The sequence below is a fragment of the Neofelis nebulosa genome, chromosome 11, assembly GCF_028018385.1.
Source record: "Neofelis nebulosa isolate mNeoNeb1 chromosome 11, mNeoNeb1.pri, whole genome shotgun sequence".
In the NCBI taxonomy this organism is placed as follows: Eukaryota; Metazoa; Chordata; class Mammalia; order Carnivora; family Felidae; genus Neofelis; species Neofelis nebulosa.
In genome coordinates, this window is record NC_080792.1 from 17725340 (window position 1) to 17747099 (window position 21760).

The 21760-nt window shown below is 45.5% G+C and overlaps 1 protein-coding gene and 1 pseudogene across 14 annotated transcripts in view; one reads left to right on the forward strand and one right to left on the reverse strand.

Moving 5' to 3' along the window:
* The window catches only part of NEDD4L (NEDD4 like E3 ubiquitin protein ligase), a 343799-nt gene that overhangs the window by 130979 nt on the left and 191060 nt on the right, over positions 1 to 21760 (reverse strand). For 5 of the 14 annotated variants that reach the window (XM_058691969.1, XM_058691970.1, XM_058691971.1 and 2 more), the window contains one exon: positions 19825 to 19878. In XM_058691969.1, coding sequence (XP_058547952.1) covers positions 19825 to 19878 — 54 coding nt within the window. Of the gene's footprint in view, positions 1 to 14960; positions 15514 to 19824; positions 19879 to 21760 lie in introns of those variants that run through there. The other 9 variants (XM_058691964.1, XM_058691960.1, XM_058691965.1 and 6 more) reach the window with 7 other exon arrangements.
* On the forward strand, positions 12788 to 12862 carry LOC131490693 (U4 spliceosomal RNA; annotated as a pseudogene).

Consider the following 21760-nt stretch of genomic DNA (forward strand, 5'->3'; position numbering starts at 1 on the left):
ATTAGAGTGCCACTTTCACTTACTTCTTGCAGATGGAAACAAGGAGAAAAATTATCCCTTGCATTCTCCGCTATTTTGGGACATAAGCTTTTTTTCCATACCCATTGCAAATATGCAACTGGAACATTCTGTTGTTCTTAATGCACAGGTGGTATTGCACAGCCTCATTTGAATTGAAGGGAAACTTATTTTGTGGGCTGCTGGCGGAGGAACATGTGATCAATGCACCAGATCAGCACTGACACCAAGGCTTGCTAGGAACATCAAGATTTAGTTTGTTACTGGCATTAACCGATTTAGTTTGTTACTGGCATTAACCTCGTATACTAGCTGTTCCCGCCCTGAGTGCACGTCAGAATCATCAGGGTAAGTGTCCTCCACAACCCTCTCCCCCTCCAATCGATCCACGACGGGCCAGAGGATCCTTTAATGAGCCGGATAATGAGCATCAGTGAAATTCTTTGTATTCAGTCTGTATTATCCTTGGCAGATTCCATTCCACCAAGGGTCAACCTGTGAATACGCAGAAATAGCAGTAAATTAAAATAAACTAAACCTGATGAACAGTGGCTAGCCCTGGGCAGGAGATAAATAATTCTTTCTGCTTTTAAATACCATTCTGAACGCAGGGTGGGAGATGAAAAACAGCCATTCGACAGGCTTGGACATACTTGCCTGAGAAAACCTAGGAGGGTTTTCGGAGACTCGTAAGGCAATGCCCTCCCTTCTATAGATAAATATGGTTTAATCCCACGCCTGCCTGCACGACCTGCCTCCCACTTCCTCTCCTCTTCGCCTCCCCCCCCCCCCACTTCGGGTAAACCTTCCTGCATCTGTTTTGCTTGGCAACACACACCCGCATTCCAAGAGATGCCACCTGGCCACCGAGAGCCAATTGCAACATATTAGGCCAAACAAGAAACCTGCTCAAAAGGAAAAGCAATCTGCAGTGAGGTTTCTGGGAGCAAAGATTACTGGAATTGCAGGGCTCCACTGGGTAAGGGAGGAGGCCTGGAACCACTTCACGCCCTACCCTGCACATGACCCTTTCACGGCCATGAGACTGACAGAACATCCCCAAGTGTGTTCTCTCTAATGGCACTTTCTGCTCTCCGAGGACTCCATCGGCCCCTCCAAATCCAGAACCCCCGGCCCAGGCCTTAGTGGGTCAATTCAGAGCAAGGAGGATAAATTGGCTGCAGACTTCAGAACAAAGCATGGTGTCTGGTATTTCCTTCTGTTTCAACCCACAGCATAAGAAACATTCTCTTTCGGGAGCTGAGCCAAACGGGCCTCTATTTCCTTAGCAGCAACCTGTAAGTTCTCTCCCCATCTCACATCTTCTCCACGGACGTGGATCGTGTCGGTCTAAGTCCTCAAACCATCAAGGAAACACACGGTTGAACCAGAGAGCAAAAACAATGACTTCAGAAACTAGGGAAAACAGACGGACAAACCCCTGCTCCTGGACAACACCTTCTGCAGGGGCTGCCTCTCTGGGGGTGAGCCTCGCGGGATAAATGAGCTATTTTAAAGGCTGTGGATCTGCTCTGTAGCCCACACATTATTCATCAATGGACAATATGCCTTATAATAAACGCAATCTGCAAATCAGAAGCAGACTCCCCGGTGCAAAACTGCAAAAATAAATCCGCCCACGCCCTGGCATGACACAGGCAGCAGAAAGCGTCTTGAAATAACACTCGCTTGAGGAGAATAAAAGCTTCCCATTTTCTAGGCACGGCCACATGAAAATGACAGTCTAAGTATGAAGGTTTGACAGTCTAAGTACTAAGGTTGGACGAACTGCTGAGAAAATTGATGACTGCCCTTAGTATCTGGAAGAACAAAGGTTCGGAGGGGACAGCAGCACAGGCCAGAGCCCGGGCTCTGCCACCTCTGAAGTGACCCGTACTATGATGGCCTCCCTGCTCCTGCCTTGCAGCCTCAGGACGGGAGCCCGTGCCCAGCATGGTCTGCGAAGATATAAATGGGGTCACCTCACTGCACTGGTCAAGCCCCTCCTTGTGGCCTTCCACCCCCACGACCTCACAGTGGCCCTCCACGATCTGTTCATCCCCCTGACCACTCTGTCTTCCAAATCCTTGCGTCTTCTCCCCGTGTGCCCATTCTGGCTACGCTGGCCCCCATGCTGGCACATGTGGACCTCAGGACCACCATACTGGCTCTCCTTCCCCCTCCCCACCGTCTGGAATGGTCTGCTCCCAGCTACCTGCCCGGCTTGCTGAGCATCACCTCAGGGAAGCCTTCCTTGGCTTCTCTGTGGAAAATGTAAACACAGCACTCTGCACCCCCTTTCCCTGCTCTTCCCTACGGCACTGATCCTCATCCAATATACCGTATTCCTCCTTATTTTGCTCGTCTGTCTCCACACTTCCCGAATGTAAACCGCATGAGGGCAAGGGGTTCTTGGGTGTGTTTGCTGCTGTATATACCTAGAACTTAGAATGACGTCTGGCAGGAAGGACCGGATAAATTCACGGTGTAAACACTTGTCTCCTCTACCGGCAACCTCACAGAGGATTTTTATCAGTCTCCAGACAGCCCAACTGGAGATTCCACCCACTTGTTCTAACAGCAAAAAGAAGTTCCATCTAGGAGACGCAGGCTTCTTAGGAATGTACAAATATTCTGATTCCATAAGTCAGAAACACAGGAGCATCTCCTTCACCCCAACATCAGCCCTAAAAGACTCTTGACAAAACAAAGGCGCTGAAATGGAGATCATCAAAGTCTAGAACACTGAGTGTTGTTCTGCTCTCTTACCAGGACATAGATAGTAAGCGCAGAACTGCATGAACTTCATTGCCTGGACCCTTAGGTCAGGTCTGTTCTTTAATGCGGAGGTAATACTGACTGTGGGAATGGGTAGGACATCAGATTTTTCTAGCATCTGCATGAGAAAAATGAACCACGGAAAATCTTTCCCCAAAAAAGTCCTAATTGGTACTTGACTAAAAAGAGAGAGTGAGAGAGCGCACGCAGAGAAGATCCTAAACCTTTTTTTCCTTCTGGATTTTTCCTTCCGGGCCCAGGAAACTTTGACCTCCAAGGTGAATGTTTTTGCTTTCTTCCAGATCCCTTTCCACAAGCCGTCTTGTCCATCAGTCACAACTACCTTTGGCTCTGGAGAGTCACAGAATGGCCTTTTCATGATTTCTGCCGCGTCATGGTCCCCAGATCAATATGTATCTTTAATCCCTAAATATGGTCCCCTTCCAGGGTTCCCCAGATGAGACCAATAATATTGTTGTTGTTTTCTTATCTTTCTCAGTGTTCCTGGGTTAGACCAGGAGCACTCAGAGAGGCAAACAGGCCACTTCATGGGACCCTCACCACTGTCTTTCATTTGTGGGATTCCCCTCTTCTCATCAAAAGGATCCGCTCCTTGGGGACAGAGGTATCCCCCAAAGTCTCGGCCTCCTTCACAAGTTTAAAATGTTATGTCTCAGTCTGTGAGTTCGAGCCCCGCGTCGGACTCTGTGCTGACAGTTCAGAGCCTGTCTCCCTCCCTCTCTGACCCTCCCCCATTCATGCTCTGTCTCTCTGTCTCAAAAATAAATAAACATAAAAAAAAATAAATAAATAAAATGTTACGTGTAAAGTAAAGCATCTCCCTGCCACGACACGGTACATTACTTGTTCACTGAGCTCCCTAGGGATGCAAGTCTCAGTCTCTCAGGAACGGTCTCCAATTCTAATAACTGACTCTGGCATTACCTCTTAAAGGCAACAGTCTTCATTTAAAGTGCCATGGGAGTTTAGGCTACTTGATTTTCAAACATGAAATACCGAAAATTTTCTGTGTAAACTGCCAAGTAATAAGCTCCAAGCTGAGTGGCGATCAAAAGTTAGGGGATTAATCCAACTAGAACGGGAACATTTTTAGAGTGCTCAATTATGTTAAATTCAGGAAGCATATTCTGTGATGTCAGTTTTCATAAGCAAAGAATAATGATATGTACAACTTGGTTTAGCTATTTCGTAGATGTATTTACTCAAAAGAAAATTTCAAGTTTAAAAATTCTGGGTGACAAGTGTACTCAAGGAAGGATCAAAGGAGCATTCATAATCCAGAAGGTCTAATGGCTGAGACCTAACTACAGCTGCGCGATCACCAAATTATTTTAACGGGAGCCAGTAATCTTAACAGGCCTTCTTTCCATCCATCCGTTCTTTGTAATGGGTACAGAGAGCAACCTCCTTAAAAAGTAGAAAATAAAAGCATCTATTTAGCAAGGCTTCTGTTTAGATTTGTAACTTCTTCTGGATTAACTCCAATGTTTCAAAACACAAGAATTCCAGTACCTATCATTTGCCTTATCGTTAAAAAAAAATTTTAATGTCTGCTTCTTTGTGAGAGAGACAGGGCACAAGCAGGGGAGGGGCAGAGAGAGGGAGGGACACATAGAATCAGAAACAGGCTCCAGGCTCTGAGCTGTCAGCACTGAGCCCGATGTGGGGCTTGAACCCATGAACTGCAAGCTCATGACCTGAGCTGAAGTTGGATGCTTAACCAACTAAGCCACCCAGGTGCCCCTCCTTATCATTTTTAAATGCTTAAATGTATGAAACTCATTCTAAAGTCCTATCCACACAGAGTGATGCAGCTTGGAGGGTGAGCTCTTATGTCTTTGTCGTTCATCCCTCTGGGTTTTACTACCCGCCCTGCGCCTACTTCCCGGGGCAGAGGTGGGAGAATCAGGAGAATGAGGAATCTCGCTATGTTCCTAGTATTTACTACAACTTTTGCAACGCAGGCATTAACCTGTTAGCAAAATTATGTACGTACAGTCACAGACACTGAGAAGAGATACCGTGAGAGAAAATCAGGTTAATCGCTAAGAAAAACATCTGTGGCTTTCCCGAGTTAATTTTTCTCACTGTTCAGAAATTTAATCCTTTCATTTAGCGGAGTCTACCCATCTTGGTGATTCCCTTCTCTCCTTCCATGGTCAGGAGTGTTACCATCCTTCACAGATCTGATTTTTTAACTGCTTCTTATTCCATGGTTTGGAACAATTTATATGAAATTATTGAAACCTAGATTTAAAATCTCGAGCTTATTTTAGTGCTTGGTTTAGGTTTTAGATCCAATCATTATTATTCATTTTATTTAATGACTGTATCCACATATAAGTGAATATGGTTAATCCGCATGGTGGAAATGGGGGTTATTTTCTGGATATGTTTTTTGTTAAGTCAAAATGGATACAAATTCAAGCGTAAGTACTACACATAATTAATACAACGGTTCCCGTGTCATAATGTAGAGTAAGGATCAGCATGTTCTTATGTCCAACTGTCATTTCAAACAGAAAGAAGGGGGGCGCCTGGGTGGCTCAGTCGGTTGAGTGTCCAGCTTCGGCTCAGGTCACGATCTCACGGTTCGTGGGTTCGAGCCCTGCGTCGGGCTCTGTGCCGACAGCTCGGAGCCTGGAATCTGCTTCCGATTCTGTCTGTCTCTCTCTCTCTCTCTCTCTCTCTCTCTCTGCCCTTGCCCTGCTCATGCTCTGTCTCTCCCTGTCTCTCAAAAATGAGTAAATGTGAAAAAAAAAATTAAAAACAAAAGCAAAAACAGAAAGAAGGGCAGAGTGATGCTGAAAATACTCATTTCTTCAGCCTTTCTTCTGGGTAAATTCTCCAGTGCCTATGTAAATAATTAACAGAGGCAAGCCCTATAAATCAAGCTTACTCATTCCTGTTCAGGTTATGGCCCTACGATACATTAAAAGTGACAGGCCCCGCTTTAACTCCTGTTACCACCACTCAATGGCATGAACTGTCTTGGTATCTTTCTGTCCTCGACCTGACCCAGGCAGGTGCTTATACAAGAGCTCTGTGGAAGGGCAGAGGACAGGCAAGGAAGGAATTCATTCAGCTCAACGTTTGACGGGAAAGAGAAGAATTATTCATGCTGACGACTGCACCCCAAAGTTCTTCCACAAAGTTTCACACCGAAACACAATCTGAAACTTGCCGATCGCGATCAAGGAAATTCCTGGGCCAACACAGGAAGCCCATCACGGGCAGTCCCTTCTACGTTCAGTCTCTTGAACAAAGCCCCTCCCGCTGATCCACTGACAAAACTCCCGGTCATCCTTCCAGATCCGGTTCCAATCTTCCCCTCCGTGACATCGATGGTTCTCGTCCCCCCTGACCCACAGTGTCCCATCCCGTGTGTAAGCAACCTGCCACCCGCCGCCTATGCAGGGCCCGACGCTTCTGCGGGCTACGCCTCATGTCCGCTATCCCGTCTGCCATCTGGAAAGCTCTAAGAAGTAAGGCTTCCCAACCTCTTGGGTTTCTAACACCAAGTAGTAGCTGCACGTACAGAAAGGGCACGTGCAGTATTAGGAAACAATCACTTCACACTTGTGAGATACAAAGAATGTTCTCTGGAACCGCAAAAATAATGCTCAACTTCCTCATCTTAAAGCCGAAAGGAACTGGCCGACATAATTCCTAAGCGAACACACAGCTCTCTAAGTTTATGAGTAGAAAACTCAAGCACGACTCCTGCACACGTTAGCTAGAAGTCAGTGCCGGATTACAAAATGCAGGAGCACCTCTTGCTCGTAGGATTTCAACGGAGGGTGCAGGCAGCCCCTGAGGCACACTGTGTTTATACAAAACTATTTTTACTGCTTTGTCCTTTATATAATACCCAGGCACCCTAATAATGCATGTGAATGTGTAGAATACCGTGCCAGAATTTTTTTTTTACTTTTTAAATAAAATTTTTATAATGTTTATTTATTTTTAAGGGGGCGGGGGGAGCGCCTGAGCAGAGAGAGAGGGAGACACAGAATCCGAAGCAGGCTCCAGACTCCGAGCTGTCAGCGTAGAGCCCGACCCAGGGCTTGAATTTACGAACTGTGAGATCATGACCTGAGCCAAAGCTGAACCCTTAATCGACTGAGCCACCCAGGCGCCCCCCACTCCAATTTTTTTTTTAAGCATGGTTTCTACTACTGTAAGAGGTTGAGTCAACTTAAATATTAAGACTGCATCAAAAGTTCAGAGTTTTATTACAATGTAGTGTCTCTTTTCCCCCAGTGGAAAATACAATCAGTGCATATCTACTGAACTGAATCTAAAATTAAGGCATTGTCACTGATGAGGAGAATAAGAAAGAACCCCAGAGCTGTGCTGTCAGTGTGCAGGGTCAACTCAGCCAAAGTCCTTAGGGAAGGGGCAGGGAGTTGTTGGCTGAACAACAGAACTCCTAGCCAGAAGCTCCCTGCTTTGAAGAAGTGCTAGGTTTTTTGGCTGGAGCTTCAGGTACACATCTCGATATTTCTGCTGTAGCTCAGCTTTTCTATTCAATTCAAAAAAATCTGAATTTCTATTCAATTCCAGAAAAGCAGCTTTTTCCCCCCTCCCTCAAGAGTCAAGTATCTAATCATGTATTTTAAAAGAATATGAAAAAAAAAATGTCAAGAAAAACACATGATTATGAAAGTCTCTCGAGGAAATAGATATGACATGTGGGTCATTAAATATACTTTAAAGGTCTATCAGTTCTGGATTGGCCTACAGAGAGAATAAGAACTGTAAATCTATCCAACTGTTTGAATCATCAAATGTTTACTATGCCTAGTACCCTCCCTACCCTTTCTTAGCGCCCCCCCACCCCCCAGAAAGAGGTAGGTAACAGGATGAAAGATCACAGGTTGTAAGCAGATTCCTCAAAATTAGGAGATGAGGGCTGTAAAAGCCTCGTGACTCATTCTGATCTGTAACAAGTCAGTCACAAAAGCAGGCTGTGTAAATAAATTCCAGGGGCTCCGCAAGGCAGATTTGCTGGGGGAAATGCTGGTCTCGTCTCCCTGGAGTAAATCCACCCTCCGTCCCCTGCCACTTTCTGCTTATCCAGTAAGGAGAATATGGCACAGCACTTAACACTAAAATAAACACAGGATGGTTTCAAAGAATAGGCAGCAGGGGCACCTGGACGGTTCTGCTGGTTGAGCGTCCAACGCTTGGTTTTGGCTCAGGTCATGATCCAGGGTCGTGGGATCGAGCTCTGCGTCCATCAGACTCCATGCTGCGTGTGGAGCTTACTTAAGAGTCTCTCTCTCCCCCTCTGCCCCCCTCCCCATTGAGTGCTCTCTCTCTCTAAAACGAAACAAAAAAGAACAGCTAGTTAAGGCAGGCTCCTCAAGGAATTGACCCAAAGGATCTGAACACGAAGCGTAGCAACGGCAGTCAATCTGAAGGAAAGACGACCCCCTCCAACCCAATTTCTGGTACTTTCATTCCAGGACCCCTCCCTTCCCACGAAGCACTTGATTCCAAAGTGTCAGAACAGTTCATGGTTCTAAAATGATCGGGGTATAAAAAGCAGGCTTCTTGAAATTCAATCTCTCCCAACCTCCGTACCGAAAGCCCGACTTCCTGTTACAACGTGGTGATGCCTGGAGACCACCAAAGTGTCAACTCAGGACAGCACAGAACCGGTGAGGACGTCAACCGCTTACTTGGAGGCCACCTGTTTTACTTGTTTTTTTATAGCCCTCGGTACTCCAGTTCGCCCAAATAAGCTGGAGTGGAATAATAAACAAGGTTCAGAAAGGAACATTCATTGAGAACATGTATTCATCCACGATGCATAATGAGAAAAGCTAAAAATCTTTCAAGAACCTCCATTTGCCCAGAAAAAAATCACAGACCTCCTGAAATACATATTATAACTAACGTTTTCAACACCCTATCCCTTTAGGCCCTTTTAATCTTTAAACTGGAGCTGGGTGTATATAGCAGGTAGACTGTCTTGGGGTTCTCTTCTCTCTTGGGTAGGACATGGTTGTATTATGATGCGTGGTGGAAATCAAGGCAACTGGATGACCAAAAACAGGACATTAAACCTCTCAATAATCCCCAGGCAATTCTGGAACTCTGTTTCCAAAGCTTCTTTTAGCAATTATAGTGGAAACTTGGATATTCTGGTATTTATGCATTCGATCAATAGTTTTGACACCATCTGTCAATTTCCGGCTTTTTCCTCATTATTGCAAATGTATTGGTAGTATTATTAACAGCTAAAAAAATAATAATAAAGTCAAAGCATTTAGGGCAGTAACCTAGCTCAGCAATAATAATATGCACTTAGGGGCGCCTGGGTGGCTCAGTCGGTTGAGCGACCGACTTCGGCTCAGGTCATGATCTCGCGGTTCGTGGGTTCGAGCCCCGCATCAGGCTCTGTGCTGACAGCTCAGAGCCTGGAGCCTGCTTCTGATTCTGTGTCTCCCTCTCTCTCTGACCCTCCCCCACTCATGCTCTGTCTCTCTCTGCCTCAGAAATAAATAAACATTAAAAAAAATTAAAAAAAAATAATATGCACTTAATTATTTTTGTTAAAAATGTGCTTCATCATCTCAAGTTGTATAAATACATTATCGTTGAGATTAGGCTCAGTTTTAAACCATCAACTGTACAGACACCCAACATTTCATTATGTTTTAAGATAATTCTTACGTGCAGTAAATTTCTTCTGGTATTGTGAACTTTTAGGTAGAGGTAACAATTTTCTTATTAACATGTGTTACAAAATTATAGATTAATTTCAATGCCTAGGAACTCTGGCACCAGGCTTAGCCAAGAGAGACAGCTGCAGCATTTATGAAAACCCTCTGAAAGGCAGTATCTGATAAGGCCTATTCCCAGATACTATCCTCATTTCCAAATCATACAATGCAGAGATTTTGTACAGATAACATCAGTGTTGCTCAAAAGCCTCAACCTTTAAGAAGGAAAAGTAAACTCAACCAATGGAAAAATCACAGCAAAATGATACAAAAATATAGCGTGTCTGAAAAGCCAAAATAGATGTTTCAGAGTTTCAAAATTCAATACAGCAAATACAACTCCAAGTCCTTTTCTACAATGCATAGCTCATGAATTCGATTTTTTTCAAGGACTGTCGTCACAGGTGGCGTTAGGGATCTGGGATTCTGGGATGCTGATTATCCGACGGCCAGAGACTCGGGATAGATGAGATGACAGCAGGAAGGACATTTCAAAGCTAGTTATTAAACACTTCCAGGTATGCCTTAAATCCATGCTGTGCCTAATGCTGATCAAAAACTGTTCACAGTTAACTTAATTATCCTCCTCAGAGAAAAATCTGTGTATTACAAATACTTGGTCAAGAAGGAAAACAACCCCTATATTAACACCAATCAGGAACTTCCACATTTGTTGTCTCTTTTAAACCTCACCACAAACCTGTGAGCTGTTTAACACTTTTACCCTCATTTTTCACCTATGAGCAGGCTCAGAGACGGCTTCTGACCGCCCCCCAGACACGTCAATCAACTGCCCAAGCTGCCTCTGTGGGTCTCCAAAGCTGCCCCTCTCTCTGTGAAGCTAGTGCTGCAAGGCACCGAATGGAGGCACCGTCTCCAAAATTTTCAGCAAAAACGTTACATCATTAGAAGCATTTAACTGCTTGTTTGGCTACACGGACTTTTAAATTGTGCAAAGGTGTTTTTTTAAATTCCCATTATGCGCAAACAAAGTGATCTGATATGCTAGTCTCCACACCTAATGACAGCATCACATACCGTCACATCAAACAGGAAAACAGCACTATTTCACATGATAGCAGGGAAGGCTGAGAGGCAATGCTTCTGCAATGGGATGTCAGTGACAGTAAATGAAGGCATTTTTCAAGGTGAAGTGCTACAGAGAGACAGGAGATTCCACTGCAAGCATACTTGTCTGTGTGTAAAAACTCCTATCTGTGTCAACACTGGGGGATGCGGAAACAAAACACCCATAAAAATAGTTGAAATTTTGTTACATGGTATCGGAATATTCCCATGTGATCACATGATCACATTAAGAAACTGTTACTATATTCAAGGGAAAAAATGTTTATAGGATCCAATCAGACACCAAGGGAGCCGTGCCTGGGTGGCTCAGTCGGTTAAGTGTCGCTCTTGGTTTCAGCTCAGGTCATGGGTTTGAGCCCCCCATTGGGCTTTGCACTCACAGTGCAGAGCCTGCTTGGGATTCTCTCTCTCCCCTTCCCCTGCTCTCTCTCTCAAAAATAAACTTAAAACAACAACAACAACAACAATAACACCCAAGGGCATGAAAAGAATACTAGCTTTTTTCTTATTCATTACGCTGCTGTTGACATGTTTTTAAACAAAGGGGTGGTTTATACATATATGCATAGGAAAGTGACACCAGCTAATACTATTGTTGAGATTTTTCTGTACAGTAAAATCATCTTCTCTAAAAGAGGTTCAAACTAAAATTACTCCCCCCGACCAACAGAAATAGTTGGGGTATTCCTTTGTCATTTATAGTAAAGTGAATGTTTAATCCCAACAGATTGTTATTATTACACTGCTTCTGTGAAGTGTAGGTCCGCTGAGAGGGCGCATGGAAAGGCAGAGACCCTAGGGTGGAAGTAAAAGGGAAACACTCCCTTCCCTGATAGTATACGTAGTGGGTGGGAGAATACCTGTTTTGGCCCCCCGACCCTCCTCCCTCTGTTTCCGCTGGAAACCATGTCCACAAGCAACTGGAGACAGCCTCTGAAACTTTCCAAGCGCCCAGTGTATCGTTGTTACATCCACAGTGGACCTTGGACACTTAACTTAATGGGATCAGAGAACTTAGCTGGTAAAATACAGAACCTAGTTGTGACTCTGCCTGAAACGGTGTTGAACAGGGGCACCCGTACTGGCAAACAGTGATCCTACCTCCTCGGAAAAACTTGAATACAGTTAAGCAGTCTGTAAGCAAACCAAGCAACTTAAAAACTAAGAAAAGAAGCTCTCCTTTATTTTTTTTAAAAAATTTTTCGTGTTCATTTTAGAGACAGAGAGACAGAGCACAAGCTGGGGAGGGGCAGAAAGAGCCAGAGACAGAATCTGAAGCAGGCTGCAGGCTCTGAGCTGTCAGCCCAGACCCCGACATGGGGCTCGAACCCATGAACCATGAGCTCATGACCTGAGCTGAAGTTGGACCCTTAACCGACGGAGCCACCCGGGAGCCCCCAATAAGTTCTCCTTTAAATGACTGGTTCATAATGCCACAAACAGGATAGCTCAGTTCTAAGCCCTCTGAAAGATCATAACGGATGACTACAAGAAGCAATTCGACTTCAGTGCAAGGGTGGTGGGCCAGATGGAAAAACATCAGCGCAATGGGTTTCCGTGTATTTTTCTTCCCCAGGAATCTAGCTGGTTAACATTTTTTGAAGTCATGTTACATGTGAGGTTTACTCCCAATAGGATGTGTGGGAGCAGAGACACAGAAAAATACTCAACAGGATAACCTTGTACTAAGGTCGAAGGCACAGACTATACAAGATGAGCACATTTGTAAAAGGAATCCTGAGTGGTCTGCCCAACAAAGCAAGATTTCTCACGTCATTTTAAAACCAGACTGCAAAGGATTTTAGTCAATTTCTCACGTGACCTGGTAATAAAGTACCCTTTCCACCAAAGCAGCAGATATGTGAACATGAAGAAAGCCTGGTGGCAGCCAGACTGCAGACGTCCAAGTGAATGTTCTCCCTCAAGATAAATAAGGCCAGGGTCGCTGCTGCCTACGCCGAACACCCCTGCCCGTACGAAACGCGGACAAAGTGCTGAATGGGGCCGACAGGTCCCTTACGTGACGAGTTTTGTTTTTGCTTCATAAAGAAAAAAGTTGTTGCTTAGAAAGCACCAGCTGCTGACCAACAATTTACCGATTCATGTATGTGAACAAAAATACACAGATATATAAAAATTCACATATGAGCTTTGCGCAGTGGCAGTATTGTAGCCAATGAGGTTTATCCGAGGCGCGATTATTGCTGATTAAAAACTCACATGTGAAAACCACACCTATAAAACTGCGACCAAACTTGTTCTCAAGAAAAGCTCTTTATACTAGATCTTAAGTTTCCAAATTTGAGGAAATCTGTTTCCCACTTTAATAGCTCTTTCGAGGGCTAGCCCTTGTATCAACCCATAATTTTTAGAATATTCTATTTATTTTCTAATTACATTAGAAATCTCAAGCCAAATGAGACTTTATATAAATCCCATCTAACGCCGACATCCAACTACAAAATGGTTTAAGTTTTTGGCAATAGAACCGAAGAGTTATCAAAACTTTAGGAATGCAGGGTCGCTGGGGTAGCTAAGTGTCTGACCCTTGGTTTCGGCTCAGGTCATGAACTCACGGTTCACAGGTTCAAGCCCTGCGTCGGGCTCTGCCCAGTCAGCAAAAAGCCTGTTTAGGATTCTCTCTCTCCTCCCGCCTCTGTCTCAAAATAAATAAAAGGAAAAAACAAAAAGCTAACTTTAGGAATGCATTTTGCTTATCAAACCTCAGCTGGTAGGTGGTCCAAGTTCAGCATGGAACTATGTCGCCCAGTGACGCCTACAACTGTTTGACACACTTTCTTGGGATGAAGGTTAGAAGTATTGTAATATCAAAATGCTACCGAAATGTGTACAATTATATAAAAATGGTATTGGCTGAGTTCAAGACTAAGCACTTAGACATGTCCTAACAAAAGGGTTAGATATTAAAAAAAAAAAAAAAAAAAAAAGTATGGAAGAGAACAGAAGAAGAAACATTCATATGATACCAGGAAAACTATCGTATTTGCATTTAGCATCTGATTACATCCTCAAAATGGTGACAACCAATGATGGAGCAGTGTGATACAGTTTGCTTGAACAGCCAAAAACATTTCTGAACACACAGCAACAAAAGAAGATACAATCCCACAGTAATACTCAGCCATGAGCTTTGAAAAGTCACAGTGCGCAACTAAAACCCAAACAAAATGTTCCCTACATGTTTCATGACCATGTCCTCCAAACCAGTCATCCCACAAACCCGGGGGGTGGGGGGGGGCGGTGGGGAATCCAATTCAACAGACAAGGAGCGTGTTGTTGAAACAGAGCCCTCAGTGGCTGGTGATTACCAGGGAAGGGAAAGCTAACTGATGCAACGCTTTTCACCCCACTATCAACCATGAAAGCTGCAGAGTCATCATTTGCTTGGTGAAGTTAGCAGCTGTCTTCTCGCACTCCATTTCACGGAAAGGGAGACCGCAGGAATACAAGAGAAATAAAGGCCAAAGTCTGTTCTAGGGCGTCTGTTTCCACAGCTGGAGACAGGGCACTCGCTATTCTATACGCAGCGTCTGGCTTAGACACTCAAGTGGCCAGTGTTCAGCTGCGCGGCCACTGCCACCTGACCATTAACAAGTCCCCAGGCAGTTTTGCCCAGCCCTGGCCCATGAGCCCATCTGCTTCAAAAACACACTTCTTACTGTCCCATTAGCGTGACTACTCTTCTGCAGTACTCCTTAATGGGACAAAAACCCAAAGACAATAAATTATATAACCAGGGCCAACCCTCCACAGCAAAAGGGCCATTAAGAAGAACTGATCAGACTTTACACGCACTTAGTTAAGAGCCGCCACTCAAGTGTTGCAATATTCTCTCACCTTTGTTAGACCTGATTATTTTTAAATAAAACTGTTATCACAGGCTACGCGCGCAAGTGACTGGCTTTTAAATGCGTTTCCAATGTCAACACGTTGAGTCACTGGCAGATTAAAGTAATAAGTTTTAAAAATTCTTTTATTCAGAAGGTGGAAAGGGGTGGGGGTGGGGGTGCAAGGATTGTGCGGATCTTCAAAACTTCTGAAGTCAACGTTATTCGACTTTTAGGATCTAAAGAAACAGTATCTTCTTAAACGCTAGCTAGTTTTATGGGCCTCTACCAAATACGGGGCTACAAATCATGATCTCAGAGCTCGGCCAGACATTGTTACATTGGCCCGAAGGAGGGAAACTCCCAGAAAGGAAGAGGATGAAGTCTGTTTTAATTAGGCTGCCGAAGAAGCCTTCTGGCTTGACTCAGTCCCTGCAGACCCGCGGTCACACCGACACGCACGCCAACTTACCGGGGCGCCAGCTACCGTGGAACCGGGGCTGCTGGCGTTATTCTCCTCGGGATTCTGGGGGGCTTCTTCCGGCCCCCGAGTCACGAGAATTCTGAAGTGCTGTTGCCCCGCGTTTTGATCCTGCCTGATCTTAAACGTGCAGCCCTGCCCCTGTGGCGTCCTTTCCACCGAGTTCGTCCTGTGGATTTCGGGAGCCCCCCTGCGGCCCCGAGGCGGCGTCTCCGGGTGACCCGGGTGGCCTCGCTCTTCCGTGGGGCTCCCGCGCTCCGCTCGGGGCTGCGTGGGGTACGAGGTGCTCCTCTCCAGCCGGATGCGGGGGTACCTCACCAGCCGGTCGCCCTTGGTGCCGGTGAAGCCGAAGTTGAAGTCACCGCCCAGCCCCGGAGCGCCCGGTTGTGGCTGCTGCAACTGGAAGACGAAGCAGCGCTTCCCAGAGCTTCCAGAAGCATCCGGAACGTGCTGCAGGGACCAGCGCCTGGGCTCCGGCGCCGAAGGGCTGCTCTGGCCGTCGGCCCCGAAGGGCGTCAGCCTCACCTGGCGCACATCGGCGCTGGAGGCGCGGTGCTGGATCCGCAGCCCGCCGCCGCCGCCGCCACCCTCGGGGCCCCGGGCGGCCTCCTCGCGGCCTTCGCAGGCGGCGGGGCCCGGCGCTTGGCGGCCGCACGTGCCGTTGAGCTGCGGGCCCGGGGCCCGGGCGGCCCTCGGAGGCGAGCTCCCGGGGGGCTCGGGCTCCGGGGGCTCCGGGCCGCCGGCTCGAGGTGCCGAGCCCGCATCGCCGTCCAGGCCCTCGGGGGGCGCGCCCGCGTCGGGGGCGCCGTCGGCCGCCTTGCGCTGCAGCGAGATCTGCACGGACGAGCTGCGGGTGGGCCGCGCGTCGAGCGGGCCCAGGAGCTGCGGGATGAACATGGACGTGCTGCGCTTGAGCGCGCCCACGGCCTCCTGCAGGCCGCCGCCGTCCTCCGCTCCGTGCTGGGCGAAGGGGTGCGCGCCGCTCCTCCGCGGGAGCGTGTGGAATGCCATGAAAAAGTCGTCTTCCCTCTCCTGGTCTAGGATCTCGGACTCGGGGGCTGTGTTGCTGCGCCCAGAGCCAAAATGAAACCGAAGCCGATGGGCCATGGTGCCCAGGGGGGCAGGGAGGGAGAGGGCGAGCGGCAAAGGCAAGCCCGGCGCTGCCAGAAGTCAAAAACCGAAGGCACAAACTCCAAGAAAAAGTGTCCCATCTGCCAAACCGTTAGCACTGCGGCACCAAGAGCGACAGATAGCAGAAATAACCCAAGTGGCAAGCGGCATTCCAGGCATGATTGGATAAGAGCAAAAAGCTCTCATCCACACTGTGACAGAGGGTAGGATGGCCAGAACCACATGACCACGGTCTCCCCCTCCAATGCCAGCTTGTGGACTTAGTGGAGTTTTTCCCCCCTCTCCTGCTCTCTCTCTCTCTCTGTCTTTTTTTTTTTTTTTAAACAGCAAGAGCCTGAAACAGCACCTTCCCAGCTGCTGCTTTTCCATCAGACAGGAGTGGCCCCAGCAGGGAGCTCTCACAGCTGACTAAGGCAGCAAACACAGTCCAAGCCATGCTGCTATAAATCTAAACCGCATCAAATTCACGGGACAGTTCTTTCCGAACGAGGCAGGGCGCTGGGACTCTCTAACCAATGCTCGAGACCGGGAATTGAACACATGAGCACACACTGTTATTTCCCCACCTCCCCGGCAAGCCAAATTAACGACAAGGAAAAATTCCCTGGCTGCAGGAAAACCCTTTCACAAGCATTGGATATTATGTTTCTCTGTTATTTATGATATCACCACATTACCACGATGGAATGCAAACTAATAAAAGGTACTATAAATATGATTACACACCCCACAGGACTAGTGTCCCTTTATGCTAAATAATTAGACCATGATCTACAAGTAACAAAATAGCTAAGTGGAGGGAGGCACAACTCAGAACGCTGTCAGTTAGCTCTCTGCCTCCTACTACTGTATTTTTCATTGAAAAGGGCTGGGGGTGGGGGGTGCGATCTCACACATAATATGACTGTCAGACATGGAGGTACCAGGGACAAGGAGCGCAGCTGGAGAAAACATTCTCTTCTATGCCAGATGGGAGGGAAAACAATCACCGTCAAGCCCCCCCCCCCCCATCCCCACCAGAAAAGGAAGGAAAATTGAAGAAGGGTGTGAATGTGGTTTTTGTAGTGAGTTAACTTAAATACCATACAGAAAAAAAGGCTGCCCGGAGCTGTTTTCCGGTGAGAAGTCAGCAGTATTATCACAAACATGGAATCTTACCATTTTTGTGCAGAGCCAAAATGGACCTAAGTAATAAAAGCCCAAGTTCAAAAAACTGTCGTCGGATTTGTAGTCAACTTGGATATATTCTGTGTGTTTCAAACTTACTATTTTTCGTGATCCAGAAACGTCAGTTAGTTAACAAAGAAGCTTATTTAGAAGGCAGTAGAAAATGGGAGGGAAAAATACCAAGCTGTAAAGAGTGACAAAAAGTTTATTTTAAAATCCGCAAAGCATGACTTTGTCAACAGCTCTGGAATTGAGGGTGTAGAGGATTAACCCTGTGTTTACATGCATCCAAACCTGTTTTCTAAAGGCTTGTGTTTAAAAATGCCAAAAATGATCTCCATGAGAGAAATGGAAACTGGTTTGTTTAATGCTGAAAATGTCAAGTACCGCTACAGCCATGGATTATCTTAGCTGGATTAAGAGCCAATGAAGCAAGGAACACCACCACCAGCATTCAGTGCCTGGTGACTACACTGAAAACAGCCTGGGGCCAAGTTAGGGAGCAGTTACCATAAAGCACAATTTTGCAGACCAAGCGTCTATTCATTCACACCTGATTGCTTAGAGCTCTGCATTCAAAGCCCTTTCGGGTTTGGAAGGATAGTTTAGGGTCCACAGCAAGGTCATCTCAACAACAGTCACTGTTTTAGACAACGGAGATGGGAAGTGACTTTTTTTACAGCGAATTTCTCTTTTAAAAAGAAAAATAATGAACTGCAACGCATCTGCCAAGGGGCAATTTTTCCTCGATGCTGAGCCTTTTTTCACTTTGGAGAGGTGTTTTTATTCTCAGTACACGAGAGAATAAGGATTAGTATGTGGATGTATCTATGCCTCCACAGACTGACACTCTACTGAACATTGCCTGGTTCAGTTATTTGCTGGATGAGACACGGAGCGCTAACAGGCGTGCCCTCCTCTGAATCTCTCATTCAATTTAGTAAGAAAGTAACTTCAGACACACAAGCAGAAGAAGTGACTTCGTTATTCGGCATTGCCACCTTTCTTACCTTCTCACCTAAGGTAAGAAACGCTGAGTTCAATGTGAAGCCATCAAGACTCCATATATTCCAATAGAAAATGCACCAGTACCGTAGGCCAGAATTGGTTGGCTTTCCAATTTGAAGAATAATACCAAGGCCAGGAGATTAAATATCCTCCCAAGTCCCATCATAAGGCTAAAAGGCCCGGCTATTCACCACCATCGGCCTGAGGACTTAGGAGGACAGCAGACCCCACCACAGTGCTACCCCTGGCTGACCTGTCTCAATTCGGAAAAGGCTCTAGGACTCGCTCGTCTCATGTGCAAGGGCAGAGAGTTAAAGGCATTGCATTTTAAGGCTCCTCCTCAAACATTCTATTAAGTTTAAGCTGCTCAAAAACTTGGGAGTTTCAGCTTAAATCAGCAGCAAGAAGGATTCATAAGACCACTCCTTTGTTTCAAGTTTTTGCTTAAGTTCTAGTTAGTTAACATATAGTGTAATATTGGCTTCAGGAGCAGAGTTGAGGATTCATCGCTCAAATACAACACCCAGTGCTCATCCCAAGTGCCCTCCTTAATGCCCATCACCCACCCACCTCCCTCCATCAACCCTCAATTTGTTCTCTATAGTTCAGCATCTCTTTTATAAGGTCTACCTTTTTTTAAACAAGAACACTCCTTTTAAAGAAATATATACAAGTTTCATGGAAAGTAAATTTGAATACAACTGACAATAGACTACAGTGACTTATGATACCACTTTTGAGAGTTCCTTAAAGGCTTACACAGAACATAATTATGTTCCTCTTCATAGCTGGAGAACATTTGGCTTGTGGGTACCTTATGAATACACTCCACTCTAGTTAGCTGATTCTGCCAAAAGCCTTGAAGCCAAATTTGCTTCTGAAATTTCATTTTTAAAATGAAGTCTCAGTCATATATATTATATAAATAGATATGTAATATGGCCATATCTCACCTATCAATCTATATATAGAATATCTGTATGAGTTTCACGTTTCAGGCGTATCTTTGGTTCTTTAAAGGTACCTTCTATGAATTTCCCTTGAGAAGGTACCACTTTTCAAATACAGCTTAATTCTGCCTGCTAAATATAGACACGCTTTTTGCTATATAATGTTAATTAGATTTTTGCTTTCCCAAAGAGAATCACCATAGATTTGCTATTGAGTGGGTAAAAGGGTTGTAGTCTGGCTTATATTTAAAAGTGCCTGAAAGGTTTATTTATACGAGTGATGGCTTCTTTACAGATGTGCCTACTGTTGGATAGCCCCAATATAACAGCATAGGCGTAGGCTCTGATGTATCACTAGTGTGATTTTCATTGGTACAGACTGTGATGAAAACATGCATATATACAAATAAATTTCCTGTCCTAGCCATACGAAAGTATTTGTCGGAATCATAAAACAGTAACAGGACAAAGACGGTCTTGGCAGTGGGGGTGCATATGTACTACCGGAAATACAATACAGATGATAGAATTCGAAAATGCTGCTTTAAAATTCAGTTTTTAAAAAATGAAGCAAAGATCGAGAGCTAGGACCCACTTACCAATCTGTTTTCATCAAATACTTCAAACAGGAGTCTGTGATTAGATGGGTTTACCTATAAAGGGGACACAAATATTATTTTCAAAAACAGGCAGGAATGGTTCAAAGGTTAAAAGAAGACAAAGAATAAAATGCTTTATTATGCACCCAGGTCACTTGTGTAATCTAAATAATTAGCTTCCCCTTTTGTAAATCCTGTATCTAGTAAGTCACGTTTTCTATTATTGATTTCTGTATTATTCTATGCCTATTCTATGCTATTCTGTAGGTGTATTAGCAGAAAAAGCTTTCAGCTGCAAAGGAAATTTCAAATAGTTTGAGGGAGCTTCTAAATCTCCTCTACAGGGCCGCCTGGGTGGCTCAGTCGGTTAAGCGTCCGACTTTGGCTCAGGTCATGATCTCACGGTCTGTGAGTTCGAGCCCCGCGTCAGGCTCTGTGCTGACAGCTCAGAGCCTGGAGACTGTTTCGGATTCTGTGTCTCCCTCTCTCTCTGCGCCTCCCCTGTTCATGCTCTGTCTCCCTCTGTCTCAAAAATAAACGTTTAAAAAAAAAAAAATTTAAATCTCCTCTACAAAGACATGGAGACCAATGTGACATCTTCACAAAGGTCTAGGCCTCAGGAAATCTCTTAAGCCTATAACGATATCGATAATAGCCGCGACAAAAATGAAGAAAATAGCAAAATGAGCTATTTACCCCTGCATGCTCATTTTGTAAGGCACTGTCTGCTTATTAAATATTAAAAACACATGATCTCATTTAATCCTGACAGCAACCTATGATGGAGAGCTGTTCCCCCAATTTTGCAAATAAGGAGCGAAAGTAACGTGCCCAAGAGCCCACAGCTGGTATGCACAGCAACTAAGGACCCCAACCAGGTCCGACCTGCTGGTCTCCAGAGCCCATGCTTTGAAATGAGAACACAGAAATAAAAGATGTCCTCACTTCCAGCAACCATGGGGTCAACGTCTGAGCTCCTGGGCTTTCAGTATGTTTTTGCTTCTCTTTACCAAAACCTCACCAAAATGGCAGGAATCATCATTCTGGCTCGATAGCCATTTATTTATGACCAATCACATGTGAGACATGGCGGTGAGCACACTTATTTACATGATCGCATGTAAATCCTGCAAACTACCCGATCAAGCGAGGACTTCTCTCTCCTACGGGAGAGGTAAGGAACCCACAGAGAATGCGTCCTCAGATGGAGTTCTAGGGTCACAAAAGTTGTGGGTGGCAGAGCCAGAGATGGGATTCAGGTCCACTGTGATGAAGTCTGGGCTGCTTCACGTGGGAAGCGGAACGAAATACAGTTTGAGAGGACAGCGCAGCACGGACTGCATTACGGGCTTCTGGCCCCGTGGCCTGGCCTCAGCTCAGTGATGGAGCAAGCAGATGGATAGGGGGTTTAGGATCTGTCTAGAAGCTCTGTGAAGGTCATGCATCCACAGGCCCACAGGCTGTTGCAGGAGCGGCCCACAGTAGGTGCTCGGCAGAGATCTGCGGACTGAATAAAACAAAGCCCTCCTTCCTTGTTTATAAAGCCAAGAAAAATAGAATTGACAAACATCTATAGCCAAGATAAGTTGACACAATCTTGGATGGACTAAAATTTACATAAATGTGACCCAGGTGTTAAGCTAAAAGGAGTCTAAGTAATTTGGAGTTTTACAAGTGGAAAGCTGTATCTGAGACTTAACGAAGGGCCAATAACATCTATCTGGCCCCATTAGCTTTTCAGTCCTTCATGAAGTAATTTAAAAAGCATCTGGTAGAGGCTACACATAGGATCCACCGAGTATTAAAGTATCGATGCCATATTTCAGCTCTGAACATAACAGAAAACAGATGTCGTATACAGAGACCTAAGTTTGCGCACATAAAATACTATTGTGATTGAAAGGAAAAAATCAGGACCAATTGTAACGGGTCTAAT